At 44.7% G+C, this 18191-nt stretch overlaps 2 protein-coding genes across 2 annotated transcripts; both read right to left on the reverse strand.

The window, feature by feature from the left end:
* Window positions 1-5: 5 nt before the first annotated feature.
* Window positions 6-12843, reverse strand: fanca (FA complementation group A). The gene is made up of 42 exons (XM_028431586.1): window positions 12631-12843; window positions 12319-12431; window positions 11908-12004; window positions 11395-11552; window positions 10789-10884; window positions 10443-10516; window positions 10184-10293; window positions 9923-10036; window positions 9711-9762; window positions 8887-8999; window positions 8034-8110; window positions 7563-7704; window positions 7337-7470; window positions 7078-7188; window positions 6880-6975; window positions 6694-6753; window positions 6514-6602; window positions 6350-6410; window positions 6211-6260; window positions 6015-6091; window positions 5784-5882; window positions 5233-5366; window positions 5079-5149; window positions 4775-4874; window positions 4504-4691; window positions 4327-4423; window positions 3924-4121; window positions 3565-3638; window positions 3181-3309; window positions 2843-2888; window positions 2574-2758; window positions 2208-2313; window positions 2060-2119; window positions 1881-1985; window positions 1588-1703; window positions 1336-1492; window positions 1167-1229; window positions 841-934; window positions 679-754; window positions 451-592; window positions 282-380; window positions 6-198 (listed from the first exon to the last, which is right to left on the reverse strand). The coding sequence occupies exons 1-42, from the start codon at window positions 12689-12691 to the stop codon at window positions 100-102; spliced, it is 4323 nt and encodes a 1440-aa protein (XP_028287387.1). The 5' UTR covers window positions 12692-12843; the 3' UTR covers window positions 6-99.
* Window positions 12844-15100: 2257 nt separating this feature from the next.
* On the reverse strand, window positions 15101-17456 carry slc10a3 (solute carrier family 10 member 3). The gene has a single exon (XM_028432170.1). It carries the CDS (start codon window positions 17033-17035, stop codon window positions 15623-15625), a length of 1413 nt encoding a protein of 470 aa, XP_028287971.1. The 5' UTR covers window positions 17036-17456; the 3' UTR covers window positions 15101-15622.
* Window positions 17457-18191: the final 735 nt, after the last annotated feature.

Genomic DNA, 18191 nt, shown 5'->3' on the forward strand with positions numbered 1-18191 from the left:
GTACATGTGTGTGTAATTATGTGTGTATTATGTACAAAAGGACGTGTAAATAAATCTGGAAGTTTTTGTAACAAGTCTGTTACCGTCACTGTTAAAGACTCAGAAGAGGTCGAGCTCTGGGTCAAGGCTGTGAGAGTCGAGCTGTACCATAAGAGCCGCTGCCACCTCCGGGTCCAGATCTGCACACTGAGCCTGCAGCTGGAACAAGGAAACAGGACAGGAAGGTGAGACGGACGGTGGAGTGTGAGGGGATGATGAGCATGACGTGCTGAGCTGGTCACCTCTCTGAACTGGCTGGTGGAGAGCGATGTTGGAGACGCCTGACTGATCGCTCTCAGGAGGAACTGCTTGGTGTGACTCAGGATCTGGGAAGCCTCCACCTGACGACACAGGTTATGAGTGTGAGCAGCACATTTTGTCATCCGTGTGATATTCAGAGCGCTCCATCACCTGCTTCTCAGCGGCAGGTGCAGGCGTCGGTCCCTCCAGAAAGAGCTGCATCACACTGATGTAGCAGATGATGGTGGTATGGAGGAAACCCGGACAGCGCAGAGCTCTCTGCAGCAGCTTAGTGCTTTGATGGAGCAACAAACTAAACACAGAAAAACACACAGTGTACAACTGGAAGAATTAACAGAAAATGTGTATGAATGAAAAAATGTCTACACTTGAACTCACCTGCAGAAAGCCCAGGGCATCAGTCGTGTGAACTCCTCTGACATCACCATGGTAACCGACTGATAAACACCTTGCTCTGCAGTTAGTGGGGGAAAAATGTAGCACATCAGGGTGAACAGGCACAAACATCAATCACCACAGTAGAGAGGATACACACTGTACCTTTGAACCTAAAGACGAGCAGCCAGTCAGCGGAGTCCACCAACACAGCCAGCAGCTCTGAGCAGATGTTTCTCTGTTCATCAGGGTTCCTCTCCTACAGAAACAACCAGGAAGCCATAAAACAAGCAACAAGAGAAAGACTCTGCCTCTAAATTTAATGCACACTCTCCATTTTTCTTCATCTGCCAAACTCAGAAACAAAGTATATGTGAAGATGTGTGTCTCCTCTCAGACTCTGTGTGTGTGTGAGTGTCCATGTAAATCCCTTCAGCTCTAAGGCATCTAAACTGAACTTGAGCACAATGATCTACGGGGCGGTCCGTTACCTGAGGATTCAGGAGTGCTGACAGGAAGTCGTTCACACAGAGGAAAAACAGGAAAACCAGCACCTGGGGGCAGAAATGAGACAAAAACAGGTTCAAAAATAAAACATAAATGCAGAGAATTTTTTACAATGAAGTCACATTAAAAAAAAAAAAAGAGCAGCTCTCTCACCTGTCTGTGCTTCACGTCTCTCTCCGGTCTCAGTGCGCTCAGAGCAGCACTGAAGCTCGAGTTGTTTTCCTCACGGCCGCACCAGGCATGATGCAGGCTGGCCGCCAACAGCAGAGCTGCAGCTGGAGGCGTCTGCAGCAGCTGGCCTTTCAGCAAACTACAGACCAGAGAGTATAAAAAAAACACAAAGGAACCCATGTTTGTGTTATTTAACATCTTTGTTTAGCTCTCTGGGCAGTGTTTGTTGTTTACCTGCTGGCCCAGTGCTGGCAGTCGGTGAGGAGCTGCAGCTGCTCTGGCAGACGCTCTTCATCACGCAGACGACGCCACAGTGACAACAAAGATGGAGACAGACGCTGCCACCAGTGCTGTAAGACAAACAGGAGAAATGATAACATTTCAGGAAAAAAGTCAAGTTATCATGGTTATGGTAAAACCTGTGCAGTGTAATTAGATGTTTCTGTCTTTTTTTGTCTTCTTAAAGAACAAACTGAAATGTGAGATTCCAAAAGTCAATAAGATGAAGGAAAACAGGAAAACAGCACCACTGTGGAGACCAGCAGCAGAGGACAGCGGTCGCTGATCTGACTCCACGCCCTGTCCACTTCTTCTCCTGGACGTCCACAGCGTATGCCAGCGAATAACAGACCCTGCACAAAAAGCACAGTGAAGTCCTCATTATCTACAGAGCTACAGTCTTCTGTTTTCACACTGTGGTTCTCACTCTCAGGAAGTGTGCGGTTATGTGGCAGGGCAGCAGGCCAGGCAGAGAGCACAGCTTCCTCTGAGGAGACAGAGAGAAAGGCAGGCTTCACTTTTGTTTGTCCCAACAGCTGATTTGCAGATTTGTGAGCTGGACTTCAGCAGCTCACCTGATGCTGGCTGATGTGGTCTATCAGCGTGTTGCAGTCCAGACTCATCCTCCCTCCGCCAGCCTTTACTTTGATGAACAGCACAGCAGGGAGAGCCAGCAGCACCCTGAAACACAGGAAGGCTCACTCACACTCCATACATGCCTCAATGCACCGTGTGAAACACAAGGTTCTGGCAAAAAATCTAAAGTAGAAGTCTGCTTTATTTTTCTGACTCAAAAATCCTCCATGAATTGATTTGCATTAACAAGATACTGTAAAAACTAGAAGTCCTGTCCTACTCAGCAACAAGCAGAGTATTTTCGTATGACGTGTGTGTGTGTGTGTGTGTGTGTGTGTGTGTGTGTGTGTGTGTGTACTGTGTACCTGTTCCATGCATGGAGTGTGTGCTGCAGGCTGAGTTGGGCACTGATGACTTGCTGACTTGCTGGAGTTGAGGTCACAGCGGAGGAGCACCTCTGAGACACCAGCTCAAACAGGAAGTCACACACATCAGCTCTGCCTCCACTGCCGCCAGAGGGGGCGCTCACTTCCATCTCATAGACAACCTCCTGCACACATATTACACACCTTTTTCTTTTTCTGTCTGAATAATCTTATCTATGTATGCAGGACACACACACACACACACACACCTGTAATCTGGACAGGATGTCTGGCAAACAGGTTCCTGTCTGTGACCTGACATCAAACACACAGCAGAGTTACACGACCACTGCGGACAGCTTCACAGTTTGAACTGCATTTCAAATATTTAACTTTCTAAAACATTATACGGTTCATCTGTACAAACAGAAGGAACTGTATTGTCAGAATATTCTGATGGTCCTTGAGTGCCTCTGTCTGCTAGGAGTCACATTTGTATGGTTTACAGGGTTAAACACCATGATCTTGTTACCGTACATGTTTTGATTCTAATCTGCTCCACCGACCAGCTGTTAAAGACAAAATTTAAAAAAATACAGAATAGCACCTTAACTGCTGATCTATGATGGCAGTAAGCAGATGGGAGCAGAGCTTCCTCGTGTCTCCTCCACAGCCTCCCTGCTCCTCAGGACGGGTCAGGTAGAGCTCTGCACAGGCCCACTGCTGGTACTCCTGACTGCACAGGTACACACACACACACACACACACACACAAACTCTTTAAGCACAAAACAAAAACATCAGCACAAGCATCATGCCAATTAAGAAAAACACATACAGTGTTTTAAATGTCGCTCATTTCTTACTTTTTCTTTATGTATTTAGATTTTTGGTTGTTTCGATTAATTAGAGAGGTGGTTTATGTTCACACTTCTGTCGCTGTCTCTGCGTTTCCAGTATGTGTAATGACACTTGTTTGTTTCCTGGCTTACCGTTCAGCGTCAGAGAGGATGTCCTCACTTCTCTGTACTCTGAGCTCATCATTCAGCCATTCTGAGAACACGAGCTTCACACAGAACACAATGAAGGTCAATGACTGAAACACTCTGACAATTAAAGTTTAAAGGACCATCACAGCATTTGTATCACCTTACAAATGTCACAATTAATAATAACTAACACATATGAAACATAATAACATAAATATGAAGGATAAAAGAAAAAATACGTTTTTTTTCGAAGGTCACCAGAGGACTGAAAGTTGCCTCCGGCAGCTGTTAGTTTGCTTTAAAGCACAGGATCTGGTTTGGTCAAACAGGAAAACATGTGACTGAAAGTGGAGCCACCTCACCTGATACTGTGGCATGTGCCCGAGCCGTTGGAAGGCAGGGTGTCTCCATAAGAGGTGAGCAGTCTTCCTCCAGGTGCTGCTGGCATCAGTGGCGTTGCTCCACGGGCTGTGCAGGTGCTCCCCCTGGTGGTCACTGATGTGTCCATCAGCTGGAGGTCTTCTGACTTCAGGCAATAGTCTTGGAATGAGGTACAGAAGCTAAACAGACACACCATGATGTGTTTACAGCACGTAGTAATGTGGATATACCATCCACTGACATCACTGTTTGACTAAAATAAATTGGAATACATAGTATTGATTTTTTGCTGATGTCTGATTTGCGATTGGTTAAAAAAAACGTAAGAATGCACCAACACTTCCATCCATGCACAGAAACATTTGAAGGTGTGGAAGAGCGAACCTTCTTATAGAGGCTGCTGGGGACGTAATCCTGCAGCTGGTGTTGATGAAGTGAGTCTCCTTTGCAAATCCCATAACTCACAGCTGCAACACACAACCTGCAGAGCCACGAGACGACTGAGTGAACGAAAACATCTTAATAATAATGAATAATCATCAACAGTCCGTGTGACCTGACCTGGCACAGACGAGCATGTTAGCGCGTGTGCTGCAAACAAGCGCAGAGCTGAGAGCTTCTTCAACAGGCACAGGCTGAGGCCCGACGGGCGGGACCAGCTGCACCAGAGGACTGCAGGACACGGAGGTGCACAGGTGGGCCGTGAATGCTGCCAGGCCGAGGACATGGGCGGCACTAAGCGATGGCCCCTTTGGACAGAAAGATAGTGAATGTCTACTTTAGGAAACAGACTTAAAAACAGACAAACAGGCGTGAACAGCGATTTATGCACCTGGTTGTGAAAAAGGTCCCAGAGTCTGTGTAGAAGGCAGGACAGCAGCTGTGTGTTACCCAGCAGAGCAGCGACAAACCTGCAGGGCCACAGGCTCTGTCTGCAGAGACAACCAAGACATTTACAGTTTCCAGCTTCTCACGGGTTAAAAATCGTTCTTTTAACGTGTCAAACAATCAATGTTTCTGAGCTTCTTTGACACCTGAAGAAGTTTTCACCATGTTTTCAGATGACATAAATAATTTATCCCAATATTCTTCAGACTATATTTGATGATTCATAACAATAACTATAAAAGACTCACTTATTAGGAGGGTTTGCTCGAGCAGTGTCCAACACACACTGACAGAAGCTTCTCAGGATCATGTTGCCGACCTGAAGGTAATGAGAGCTTCATTAAAGAACACAGCAAAAAACACAGAGCCTGTAAACAAGGAGGAATTTTTAATGATGCATACTGTGCTGTGGAGTTCAGGGGACGGAGGACAGTCTGTGTGAAGTCTGATGGCGGTCTGTCCAACCAGCTCATCGGGACGACCAGGGAAGACGACGCTCAGGGTGTGTGAGATCCTGGACAGCTGGGCCGACATCTCTGAGATAACAGTGTGATAATATTAAATTATTAAACATCCAACATGTTTACATTCATATATTTCAGCTGTCGGTGCATATATATTAAACTAAAATTAATTTAAACCAATACAACAAAAACACTTTCACCATAATATCATCACGTTATGAATATTTTTGTAGTCTTGGGTGATGCAGTGTTAGCACTTAGCTTCCACCCAAGTTAGGTCTAATTGGTGAGTTTAAATTGGCCGTAGGTGTGATTGTGCATGTTTGTGTCTCTGTGTGGCCCTGTGATGGACTGGCAGCATGTGTTGGTGTACCCCCACCGTAGCAGTTGAGATAAGGATAATTTTTAGGAAGAAAATGGCAGATCAGGATGAGAATATATCACACAACGCTATAGAAACTGACAGAGAGGGCCATAAAATCTGCCTACCTCCATCATCTCCATCAGCGAGCAGCTTTGTGAACTCCTGCAGCTGAATCTTCAGGACGTCTGCAGGGTCGTCACTGGTGTCCGAACAAGCTGCACTCCCTGAAACCACCACATGATCCTTATCTCCTACTATCTCTGACTGCTGTACAACACTACAGATTCTGTTTTAACCACACAAGCACACAAACAAGTGTAGAGCAGCAGAACAAATTACTGTAAACTTATCAATACCTCTGCTGTCCTGTTGCCTCTGCTTCTGACAGGACTCCACATAGGATGAGTACTGAGCAGCAGGGATCTTATCTGCTCTGAATACAAAATGTAATCATAGTAAAAAAAACACACAAAAACAAACACATCACTACAGACAGCGATTATTCAGGCACACAAACCCAAACATGATGTATGAAGGTTGTTTGAAACTCACTTTTTCAGAGCTTCTATGAAACTCATCCGAGAGTCGGCTTTCACAGGAAGCTGGAAGTGAGAGACAGGTGAGCGGACGCACAGCAGAAAACAGCTTCACAGCTCAGAATGTGCAGCTACACACAACAGGCAGAGCTCACCACTCTCGGCATCAGCAGGGCAGGAAGGAAACGAGTCAAGAAATACGGCCTTCGAAAAATGCTGCGAAAACACAACAGTGTGTAACTATATTCAAGTAGGAAGGACATAAAACTCCTCGCTGTTGTATTGTTGGTCTGTTTTTTTTTTCTGCTTATAAGTTTACCTGGCCTCCATGACTGTGGCTGAGATTCTGCCTGTGGTCTCAAATAGAGACACTGCCTTCTCCACATCCTGGGCAGCCTGGCACTGAGGCTACACACACACACACACACACACATTACATTCTTACATCAAAAATCAATTCTTTTTGTATAATAAACCAACCACTGTGTGTCAGTGTTACCTGGAGTGATGCTCCAGCACTGGAAACATCCTCATATAAACCCATATCCTCCACTGACTCCTGCACAGATACACACACAAAATAATGTGTGTATATATGTTTTTATTCTCATACTGTTTCACCACAACATAAATAAATAAATCACATAAAATAAAATATTAATTCTTCAGTAAGTCTTTCTCTCACCTTGAGGTCAGTCAGTCTGGTCTTGGCCAAAGAGACGTACTCCATCAGGAGGCTGCGGTGTTTCATGGGGACGTATGGAGGATGTAGGATGTGAACCTACCAGGTGTTAGAAGTCATTTCTCAGGGTTTATACTGGTCTAACATTAATGCAGACTTTAATATGTCTCTAACATCCTGTAAATAAAAAGTCTCAGTCACCTTGAGGTACTGTGGTGGCTCAAAGGGCACCAGGTCCGACAGGAACTTCAGCAGGAAAACCAGTGATTTCTTACTGCTCGCATGACATCCACTGCCACCGCCGAACGACATCTAAAAAGGCCAGATAAACATAATTATAATAGCACAAATTATAACTTATAAAACTAGTGAAACCTGAGTTCCGTGGACCTCCATATATTGCAGAAAAAAAAACACAAATCCCAACAAGTCAAGGGATTAACTGGAGCTGATATGAGACCTTGAACCAATCAGTGTAGGAGGGGAAGATGGCGGGTCCCTCTAGCGCCCCCTGTCGAGCCAACAAGAAAGCAGTGACCATGTTCTCCAGGTCGTAGCCTTCAAACGCAGAGCTCAGCAGCCGTGACAGCAGCTCTGACAGAGACAAAGACCCAGAACAGGCCTAAACAAGTGCACACAGTGTATTTAACACATGGGTTTACTGATGCAGGACCTCTGGTGTTTACCTCTGAGGCAGGGCTGGGCGCTCTGGTAGTAAACCAGCAGAGTGGACAGGAAGCACAGCACGTGTTTCCAGTTGACTTCATGTGTTTGTAGAACCTGCTGCAGGTGAGACAGCAGCTGCTCCACGCTGAAGACCACAGCCAGCTTTCAGAAACGACACAGAGCAAATAAAGACATGTGAAGCCTGAGGAAAGCAGGATCAGAAGGAAGGAGACATGTCTGCCACTTCTTGCTGCTAATAGATCAATAAATATCATTAACACTCTACAGGTGAACATCTTCCTGCTGCCTGTTGCAGCTGATAGGATGTGTAATATCAAGTTATAAAATACACACAACGTAACACTGATGCAACCAGTCAGCCATTTACAGAGCAGCCAGCAGCCATCTGTTAGTCAGAAAAATCCAAAACCACAGTCTGAGACCAGTCCAGCATGTATTCACCCTCTTACAGATAAAAATCTCATTTGTACCTTGCAAAACAGAGAGGTCAGCAGGCGGCTGGCTTTAGCAAAGGTCCACTCATTCTGCAGCGTGATGGCATCTGACACTGAACACACAAGATTCAACCGACATCAAATTTAATTTAACACATTTTTATAGACATACGAGTCAGTATTACTTAAAAAAGAAGATTCATCAGTAAAGATTATTGTTAGCATTATTGTCTATTAAATACTCCTTAACTGTATAATATAGGTCTTGAACAAGACACAAAAAACATATTAAAGTTTGGTTTTGAAATCAAAAATGAAAACTTGTCACTTTCCTGTTCCTGTGAGTTACCAGCAGGTGGCAGCAGTAACACCACAGGTATGTTTTTAAGTCCTTTAAAACACTTTCTACATCTGTATCATACACAATCCTTTATACAAAAGTGGATTTTAAAGGTTTTTAGAACCTGCAGAAAGCAACATTTGTGACAGGGTTTTGCAAAAAAAATGTTTCACATTTTCTTATCAGATCTTTTATGAGCCTGTTCTTCAGGAGAATGTTCTCTAACTGCTCAAAAATTCATTATACTCTGTGCTTTTTGTGATTTAAGAGGCTTTTGGAAAACAGTTTGAAATGTCAACTTCAACTTATTAACTGAATCACACACCTGAACACATATATTCGTGATTTACAACATGGGCTCTCTGGACACTCTTGTGTTTGTTTTTACAAAAATGCTGTACTATGAATAATATGGTATTGCATTGCGTTGACCTGGTTTGAATTTATATCAGGAAATCATTTACATTTGCATCAGGAGAGGCTTTGGACAGGTGAGTGCAGGTGCTGGCGTGAAAGCACTTCAAACGGTGTGATGCTGTGTTTTTTTACCTGTCAGTCGAGGCTTGTAGGTGAGAGTCTGTGTGAGGGAGTGTGTGAAGAAACGCTGCAGGGCTTCTGCTGATGCTGAAACTCCACAAAGAGAAGCATCAAATATCTGAATCCTGCAAGAAACAAAGATGTCAATAGTTAGAGAATAGTCATCACTAAAAACACATTAACAGGATTAAAGATTTCACAGTCGGTGCTGAAATGTTCACGTCTGTGAGACAGCGAGGCGTCTCCAGACCGACTCCATGTTTAAACGCACAGCTCAGTGACTCAGTGTGAAGATGATGCATGCTGGAACACTGATTTAAGCTGAGATGCACAACTGCAGCCTGGCCAGGACCAGACAAGCATCGGGAATGTTAGAGTTTACTGAGAGCAGAGCAGAGAAATCATCCAGGCGGCTGCAGTCCTGCTGGATGAAAGATGTGGGCATGCAGACAGACAGGTAACGAGCTGGCGAAGGGGGAACAAACATCTACTCTGAGAAAAGACACAAAATTTCTATGCTTACATGACATGTGTGTTAATGTGTAAATGTCAGAAGCTCCATCTACATTTTTCAAAACTTGACCATGACTTTTATACGACCTGTTACATTATTTCCATTAACATTCACAACTTGTATGTACATCTTTGTTGTATATGGCTTTATAGGTATGTTTTATTCTATTGACAACATTTTACCCATATTTAAAAGCATATTAGATATTTGAACTTTGATGGAAGGTCAGTACTGTACTCGTGTCTCTTCCTTCAAACAGAAAACTTCCCCTTTACAAGAATATTTGACAAAATAAAGAAAAAAAAGGCAAGTATAACTGCACCATTTCTCAGCAGACTGCACTGTCAGACTCCTGTCTGTGGCATCCAGAAGCCCTGCAGGACAGGGACAGAAACAATAAAATGTTAAAACACAGGTCAAAAAAAGTAAAGTGCTGCATTTAAACTATGAAAGCAGAAAATAGCTTTCAGCGTCCAGAGGTGTGAATAAAAGTGCCTCCATTAATATTTCATCCTCACAGAACACAAGACTCACAGAAGAGCAAGTCGTCCAGGACTGAGCAGCAGAGCTGGGAGATCATCTTCCTGTCCTCAGTCGCTGGATCAGGGTTCAGCTCAAAGCCCAGTCCCACTAACACACCCACCACGGCTGAAAAACACCAAAACTTTCCTTAGCAGGATTCTCAGATCATGAAGTCTGAAAAACTGTATTTGCTGTTTTTCCTTTATTTATTGAATTAACTGTCGTCACATTTTCGGGATCAAAAACAAAAGCAGCTTTAATGAAGAAACTCACTGGACAGCACTTTCTGCTGAACTTGTCTGGTCTCCTCGTCTTCCCGCGGAGGCGTCCAATCACAGAGAAGCTTCAGCTGAGAGACCAGCCAGGACCTCACACCTTCATCACTGAAAAACAACAAGAGGACAGATTTACTCTACAACCTCGTCCCACAGCTTGTAAAGTGAAATATTTCAGTACTATTAAACAGTAAGAATACAGTATTTACAGTTCATCTGAAAAAACAACACAAAAAGAAAAACAAACTGGTTCCTACCTCTCTATGATGTACTTCAGAGGGACAATGTTGTAAATATGAAGATGGTACACCACCTCCAGGCTGGGCAGACTCTAAAATAATATATTTGTTATTGTATGACAATATAACAGCATTGCACATAGTTTTCTTTATGCCACTTTATTTCAACTGTGAGCTATTAAAACCTATAAAACATCTACTTGTTCACCTTTATGTGTGCTACTCTTTATCTTTGTTCCTACTATTATTAGCTATGGGGAAAGACAGATGTGTACTGTGTGGTATTAACTATTTAACTATTATAGTATTATAGTATTATATGCATAGTCCAGGTGTGTGTGTGTGTGTGTGTGTGCACACACACCTGATCTCTCCTGTACTCTTGCCACAGCAGCTTGGAACAGAAGGCTCCCTGTGACAGCAGTTCTCTGCTGGACTCCAGCAGAACACACAGCTGGACCTGCAGAGGAACAGGAAGAGATTTCACACCTGAGAGTGTCCTTCAGTCACCTGACTGTGTTTATCATGCTGATATCAGTCAGATGTGATGCTTTAAAATGCCTTAGTAAAAAAGTACTACAGCCCACTGTAAAGCTAATAAAAGCTGAGATATTGGTCAGAAGGCTTTTGATCAACGGGCATGCTCATGTTACTTTTGCTAAAATGTGTGATCCACGTCGTATTTGGTGCCAAAAGTCATTGCACATTGAAGATGCTCTTTTATATGGATCCTGCATTTTCATCACACAGCACACAGGGTGTGGTGATGCAGTGAACTTCACCACAACACAAAGTGTTGTCAGTCCCATCTACTTTGCCCAATCATGACCAAACCTCTCATGGTTAATACACTGTTGTCAGCTTAGAAAGTGTGTCTTTGTTGAACCACAGTTCAACAAAGACACATCTTAGTGCAAGCCACCTGCCACCTGCCACCTGCCTCAATCAAACCCTTCTGTGAGATACTCACTCTCTGAGAGGAAGTCAGTAACGGTCTCCTCTTCTCCTCTTCCTCCTTCCGTTCACCTGTTTCCTTTGTGATCTCCATCAGTCTCTCCAGCACCATCTTCACTGACAGCACCGTCACTGAGACACCCAGCAGTGCAGCCTGACGCCTCAGCTCACACGCTGTTCACAACACAAAACGCTGCATGTTTTCAAATGACACTCCAGCTCTAGAAATTCATTTGACATGTGTAAAGGCAGAAAAACAACTGGGCTCTCAGAGGCAACATTTTTTTTTATTTTGTCCTAAAAAGGATCTGTACTGTTCAAGATTTTACTAAACTCTGCTTAAACTCAATTTAATTTCTCTTAAATCTCTCCAGTGTGCCACAAATCTGTTCATACAGCAGTAAGGCTGCATGATATTATCAGTAAGAAACTGTTACAGGCAACTTTTGGCCTTAAATTGAAGTATTAGGAGATATTAGTAATTCACAGCTCAGCAAAAATTCCCTGAAGGCTCGTCCCAAACACTCACCCAGCAGTGAGCCAGCAACCACAGAGGAGATGCCATCAGATGAAGTCAGTTTCTTTTCCCCATTCTGAGCACGGAAAATGATGCATGGATCTGGATTCTAAAAGAAACATCTACATTACAATATCATTACCTTGCATATTAAATTCACAGACATACTTATTTCACTACATCATTATGGGCTCCCTGTGTTTAACCATCAGCAGGCTTTCACTAGGCTTTAACGCTACCTTCTTTATTTTGACTTGTTATATTTTTAGTATTTATATTGGAATGTATTATTGCTGCTGCTGCAACATATTGATGAAGACACTGCAGGTCATATTCGTAGACTGCTGTAACATAACTATTTCCCCCTATTTATCAAACTTTATGACAGCTATGCAGCCCAGCAGTCGCTTTCCTCTTACTCACCCCGACCTCCCTGAACAGGCTGCAGAGGTCCTGCTGCTGCTCCAGCAGCTGGATCGCGGCCTCCTGCAGCCGCTGCCCATCTCCTGGCTTTGGCCTCTTCACCACACGACCATCTGTGAACGCATCAGCCACAAAAACAGTGACAGAATATATGTTCACATATACATAATGTGGGAAGCGTCACAAGGTGAGGCCCAAAATCAAACCCCGAATAAATTATCACCTACGATATTAGCTAACTGATCATATGTATATAGAAAAGGCAGCTATACTCACAGTAACATAAAGACCCATGATTAACTGTCAACTCACCGAGGAGGCTCGACAGAGTCCTCTTCTGAGAAACAGACTCACACGACGCACTTAGAGACATTTTACTTTGACAGAACACCACATTAACTGTTGAGCTGAACACATTCAGAAAGCTAACTGAGCCAAATGTCTGTTTTCTTTCACCGTTTCACGGTTTCAAGCTGCTGCTGCTGCTGCTGCTGCTCTGTTTTGGTGTAGAACGTCCTCCATGTTTCTCCCTCGCGCTCTTCTCTCTCATTGGTCCTTACTGTAGCCAATCAACATACAGCTTTAGGTTGTGGGACAACCAAAATATATTCCGGAGTTCTCTTCGCATAACAAACGGTAGTTGCGTGACTCATAAAACTCCGGGATACTTTCTGTTGTGTTTCTGGATGGTTGGTGAAGGGTCATATATTTTTCTGTTTTTTTAGTGATTCCATGGAGTCTCTGCTTTAATTCCTCTTTACAGAGGAGTAATTTATTTTTATTTTTATTTTTATTTATTTCATTTTTATTTATTTATTTTATTTTATTTTATTTAGTTTTATTCTGCCATTGTTTTGACTCCCTCATCTTTTTATCTTTTCATCCTTAAGACAAACAGATGAAGCTGACTCGCACAGGCCTTGTTTTTGTAACTTTTTGTTTTTGTCCACATTTTTAGGTCATTTAATAAAACACCATTTTGTTTCTGAGTGGCGGTGCTGCAGACTAACGTACACACACACACAGGCGTTAAAACAGCTGTGACTATAATATTAGTTTCCCTGATTTGTTTTGGTCTCTTGTTGAGCTGGTTGGATGATGACAGGTTTGTGGTAAAATGAAAGCAAACTTCTCTACATGATGACAACTTAAAGTCTTAACATACACTATTGTAAATAAAAACAAATTGATATTCAGATAATGGTTTCAGTTTAGTTTGTTCATCTTGTATCAGGTGTAACAGTGTGATGTGTCGCTGTTTCGCATCACGGCCTCCATCTTGTCCTCAGTGAACATCCTCCTGTGTTTCCTGGATTTTTTTTTTTTTTTTTTTTTGCAGCTGTATTGCAGCAGTCCAGGCAGCAGGATACCCGTCTCAGGGGAGTTGGTGAAAGGAACTCATGAAAACTTAATGCAATGTGTCCTCATGAATTTTTAAAAGGCCTCTCTTCCTATTGTGGCACTAATGTGCTGGAGAGAAATATAAACAGGAGTGCTGATGCACGGAGGCGGAGGAGTGCAGCAGCAGCAGCAGCAGCAGCAGCATGAAGACACGGCATCATCGCCTGTCAGCCCCGAGAGGAGCAAAACACACTGACACCTGAGTACACACACACACACACACACACACAGACATGTTGAGTGAGTGGCAGCTCCTGTCTGAATCAGGAGTCAAGTAAAGTTTTGATTAATGACTGAGAAGACCTCAGCAGAACTTCCTGCTTCTTTAGAATGTAACATGTCGCCAGTTTTGCATGAAAACAAAGGCTTTAGCAGCAATTTCATTTCATTTTGATGACAGTGTTTTTTATTTTAACTCCAATTCTCTGTTTTTAACTACGCACATCGTGCAATAATTCTTTTCTGTTACAGCTTCACACTGATGGCCACATTCAGTGCCTAATTTAGTTGTGTGTTGTCATGAGAGGAAGCAGAACATGGCCATGACTCAGACCTCATGTTCCCTCCGACAGCCGCCCTTCCTGTCTGAGAGAAACCTCCCCTCCTCTGCAGACTCTACATGAGCCGAGGCCTGGAGGCTTTACAGCTGTGCTGCATTCCTCAGAGCTCAGTCAGGGAAACAGCAGGTCTGATGTTTTCCACCACAAACCCTCCTCAGTAAAAAAAAACCCTGCTAATGAAACGCTGTAAAAGTCTGACAGTAAACAGGAAACGCAGATTAAAATACCTGCATGTTCCACCTCGCTCACTGGAACTGTGCTGTTGTTGTGGAAATGGTGAATTTTGAACCTACAGTCAATGGTTGAACTCTGAAAATTGCAACATGCTGCTGATAAAAAGTGAACGTTTGTCCTCTGGACGGCTGACGCTGTGTTTGCTTTTTAAGCATAGAATAGAAATACTTTATTCATCCCAAAAAAGACCAAAAAAATCTCACTCACACACACACACACACACACACACACACCAGGAAACGAAGAGCTTTGTAGTTTCTGTTAGCAGCACAAACTGAACTCCAAATACAGCTCAAAGTCCGGCATTTAATCCAGCACGTAGGAATAACAACTTGTGTGTTCAAGAGGCTTTTGTTTGGCTAAACTACACACTTGGATATGTGTACTCTGTGTGAGCCAGGATTTTCTGGAGGGTTTGAGGATAAACCCAAAGAAATGTTTCTGAAACAACAGAAGACAAAGTGTGTTGAACACTTACATGTCAGTTTCATGGTGTGTGTGTGAAAGTGAAAGCAGGTCTGCTTCAACAAACATGTTCTCTGACCTGTTCAAACCTGTCCCTGAACACACACACACAGACACACAAAGCTGCTTCCACAATGATTTTTATTTATGTTTTCTTCCTTTCTCCTCTCCAAATATTCAAGTACATGGATTCAAAGATCCAGGAAACACAATCAGTGGCAAATACTTTCAGAATCATCGTCTTCCTGTCTGATTCTCTTTGACCCCGCTCAGGCTAAGACACATGGACCTCTTGTAAACATGATACAAATCAGTCTTTGCTTTTTTGATTACAAAAGGTAATCTGGTAGAAAAATATCTCTTCTTTTATAGGTATTTCTCTTATGAATATTTACATTTAGTACCTCACAGTATAATCTGAATTGAAAAAGTACATACTGTAAAATAAACACAAAAGGATCAGAGGGGTAAAAGGCCTTTGGTTTTCATGAAAAAATACCAAAACGACCACAAAACGATCACAAAAAGTCCATTCACTGTCCCGGTACAACAACAGTGATGACTGGGTTGGAGATTGTTGGTTTTCCACAGGTTTCAAAGAGTCCATTCTTCAAAAAGAGTTCTGAGCAAAACTGCGGCTACAATCAGGCGTCAGTCCTGGGGACGGCAGCGCCACACAGCCTCCGCTGGGCAAAGTATCCCAGAACGATGAGCAGCATCTCTGAGGTGCTGCTAAGGGCCACGATGAAGGGCGCCTGGGAGGCGAAGTCTGCCTCCGCCCGATGGAAGGACAGCTGCATGACAGCGAGGGCCAGCAGGCTGTTCTGGACGCCCACCTCAATGCTGACTGTCTTCCTCTGTGGCGGAGCAAGGCGCGCCAGCTTGGCCAGGATGGCCCCGACCACAAGGCCCAGCAAAGGCACCGTAACCCCGACTGCCACGATCTGGGGCTTCACGTCAGCCAGGATGGACGCTCCCATTTGGTAGGCCATGAAGATTCCGCCAATGATGAGCACGAAGCTGAAGGGTCGTATGAGTGCCAGCAGGACGCGGGTGAGGGCGGGCAGGCGCAGCTTGACCAGCATACCCAGAGAGATAGGGATGGCGATGAACAGGAGGGTGCCCAGGATCTTCACAAATGGCACGTGCAGGGCGGCGTGCACGCCCAGCAGCCGCCCGTACAGAGCTGACGACAGAGGCATGGCTGCTGCCGCCACCACCGTGGACACCAGCGTCATGGAGATGGCCAGAGTGACGTCTCCACTCAGCAGCAGGCTGTACAGGTAGCCGCCTCCTCCGCCCGGGGCCGAGCAGGTGATGACCAGACCCAGAGAGAGCGTCGTGGGCAGCGAGGCCAGCCGGGACACACAGTAGGCATACAGTGGCATCACCAGGAACTGACCCAGCACCCCAAGGAGCAGGGGCACCGGGCTCCTCACCAGCCCCCGCAGCACCTCCACCTCCACTTTGCACCCAAAGGCACACTTGTTGATGAAGATGAGGGGCAGCAGGGCGAACAGCACAGGGTTCTCCGAGAAATGGGACAGGCCACCCGACTGGATGAGGCGGGTGGCCGGGTCATCGTTACCGGGCGCCACTCTGATGGAGTAATCTGTCCTCTCCTCGATCAGAACCGGCACCGAGTCCTGGTCCAGGTCCAGCAGCTGGATCTGCAGCTGGGCCCTGCCTGCGAACCCAGAACGGATGCTGATGATGTAGCTCTTGGCCGGTCCTGCGTGTCCGCTGTCCGTCACATTAAGAATGGAGAGGACCTCCGGGTCCAGAGAGCGGACCCTCACCGTCTGCTTCCAGCTCTGACGGCCCTTCCTGCTGCTGCTCCGGTACTGGCTGGAGATCACGATCACGCCGTTGGTGTTTTCAGGAAACTCGAATTCCTGCGAGGACCCGTCCCCGATCCTGATATACCTGCTGCTGCCGTCGGCCGTCAGGTTGGTGTCATTGCTGCCGTCGACCGTCAGGTTTCCGGCGGCCCACGCCCGGTCCGCTCCGCCAGTAATAAGGAAGAGACAACAGAATGTAAATAGCGTCCTCATCATATTGACGGACAGGGGGCGGAGGGGCGCCGCAGAGACACGCTTCTCCGGCCTCCACGGACGGTTACACCGCCGCCCTGCTAGACGAGGACGGGGAAATTCTCATTCTGTCATCCGGTATAAACGCACCGCGTCGGCAGCCGGCTCCACATCTCGTCTGGTTCCCATTTTCTCGCTGCTGATATACCGGAACCTGAACATCACCCCGCCCCGTTCTGTCGGAGCCCAGCTCAGCGGCGGCCCCCAGAAGCACTCGCACAGGTCCTTCTTTGTCTGCTCGGTTGCCAAAATGTCCGTCACAATAAAGCGAAGCCTCGCCTCCCGTCGTTACCGTGTCCCCGGTTAGTGAAAACGGAGAGCATCGTTGCTTCGCTGCCGTTTCTTTGATGCTCGGTGAAGCTTTTAGCAAAGCTAGCTTTAGCAGGAGCATCACTTCCGGTTAGGAAATAACAAAATAAAAGCTCATTATTTTGTTGTGGAATAATAACAGTAAAAACGAAAATTCCAGAATCAGAATCAGAATGCTGAATATTTATATTAATATTGCCAATAATTGACAGTAAAAAATGCAAATAATTGTTACATTTCTATCTGAACTCACACAGACCTCAGATTTTCAGTAATGATGAAACAAACCTGTTTCATCATTACTGAACAACAAACAACACTAATTACTTTTAATTATTTACCTATTTAATATATATACCTCTACTCCCCTCCTGAGCCTACCTTCTTATTTTCTGTAGTCGTTTCTTTGCATTTATTTTGAAAGAAAATCCCCTTACTTCCGGTCTGTGTATGCTTTAAATGTGCTCTCTTGACGCATCCTTTGATTAATCCAATCGGTGCGGCCCACAGCGTCAGCTCTACCCCCTCACGCAGCAAACAGGCGCGGTCACATGGGAGAGGGAACACCACTGGAGGGGCCAGGGATTACCCCGGACAGACAGACAGACAGACAGACACAGGAGGCCATGGAATTCATTACCAATCAAATTAATCAACATTAATTTAAATTGATAATAAAAAATCAAGGTTTGTTTGTAACTGATGTGATAACTGAGCCGATGAAGTCACACTACAGAGAAATGAGCTCATTAACATACACACTTTAATTAAATCAACATTGTTTTTAACGCAGATATCAGCTGTAGAGCAG

Source organism: Parambassis ranga, chromosome 19 (assembly GCF_900634625.1).
Source record: "Parambassis ranga chromosome 19, fParRan2.1, whole genome shotgun sequence".
NCBI lineage: Eukaryota > Metazoa > Chordata > Actinopteri > Ambassidae > Parambassis > Parambassis ranga.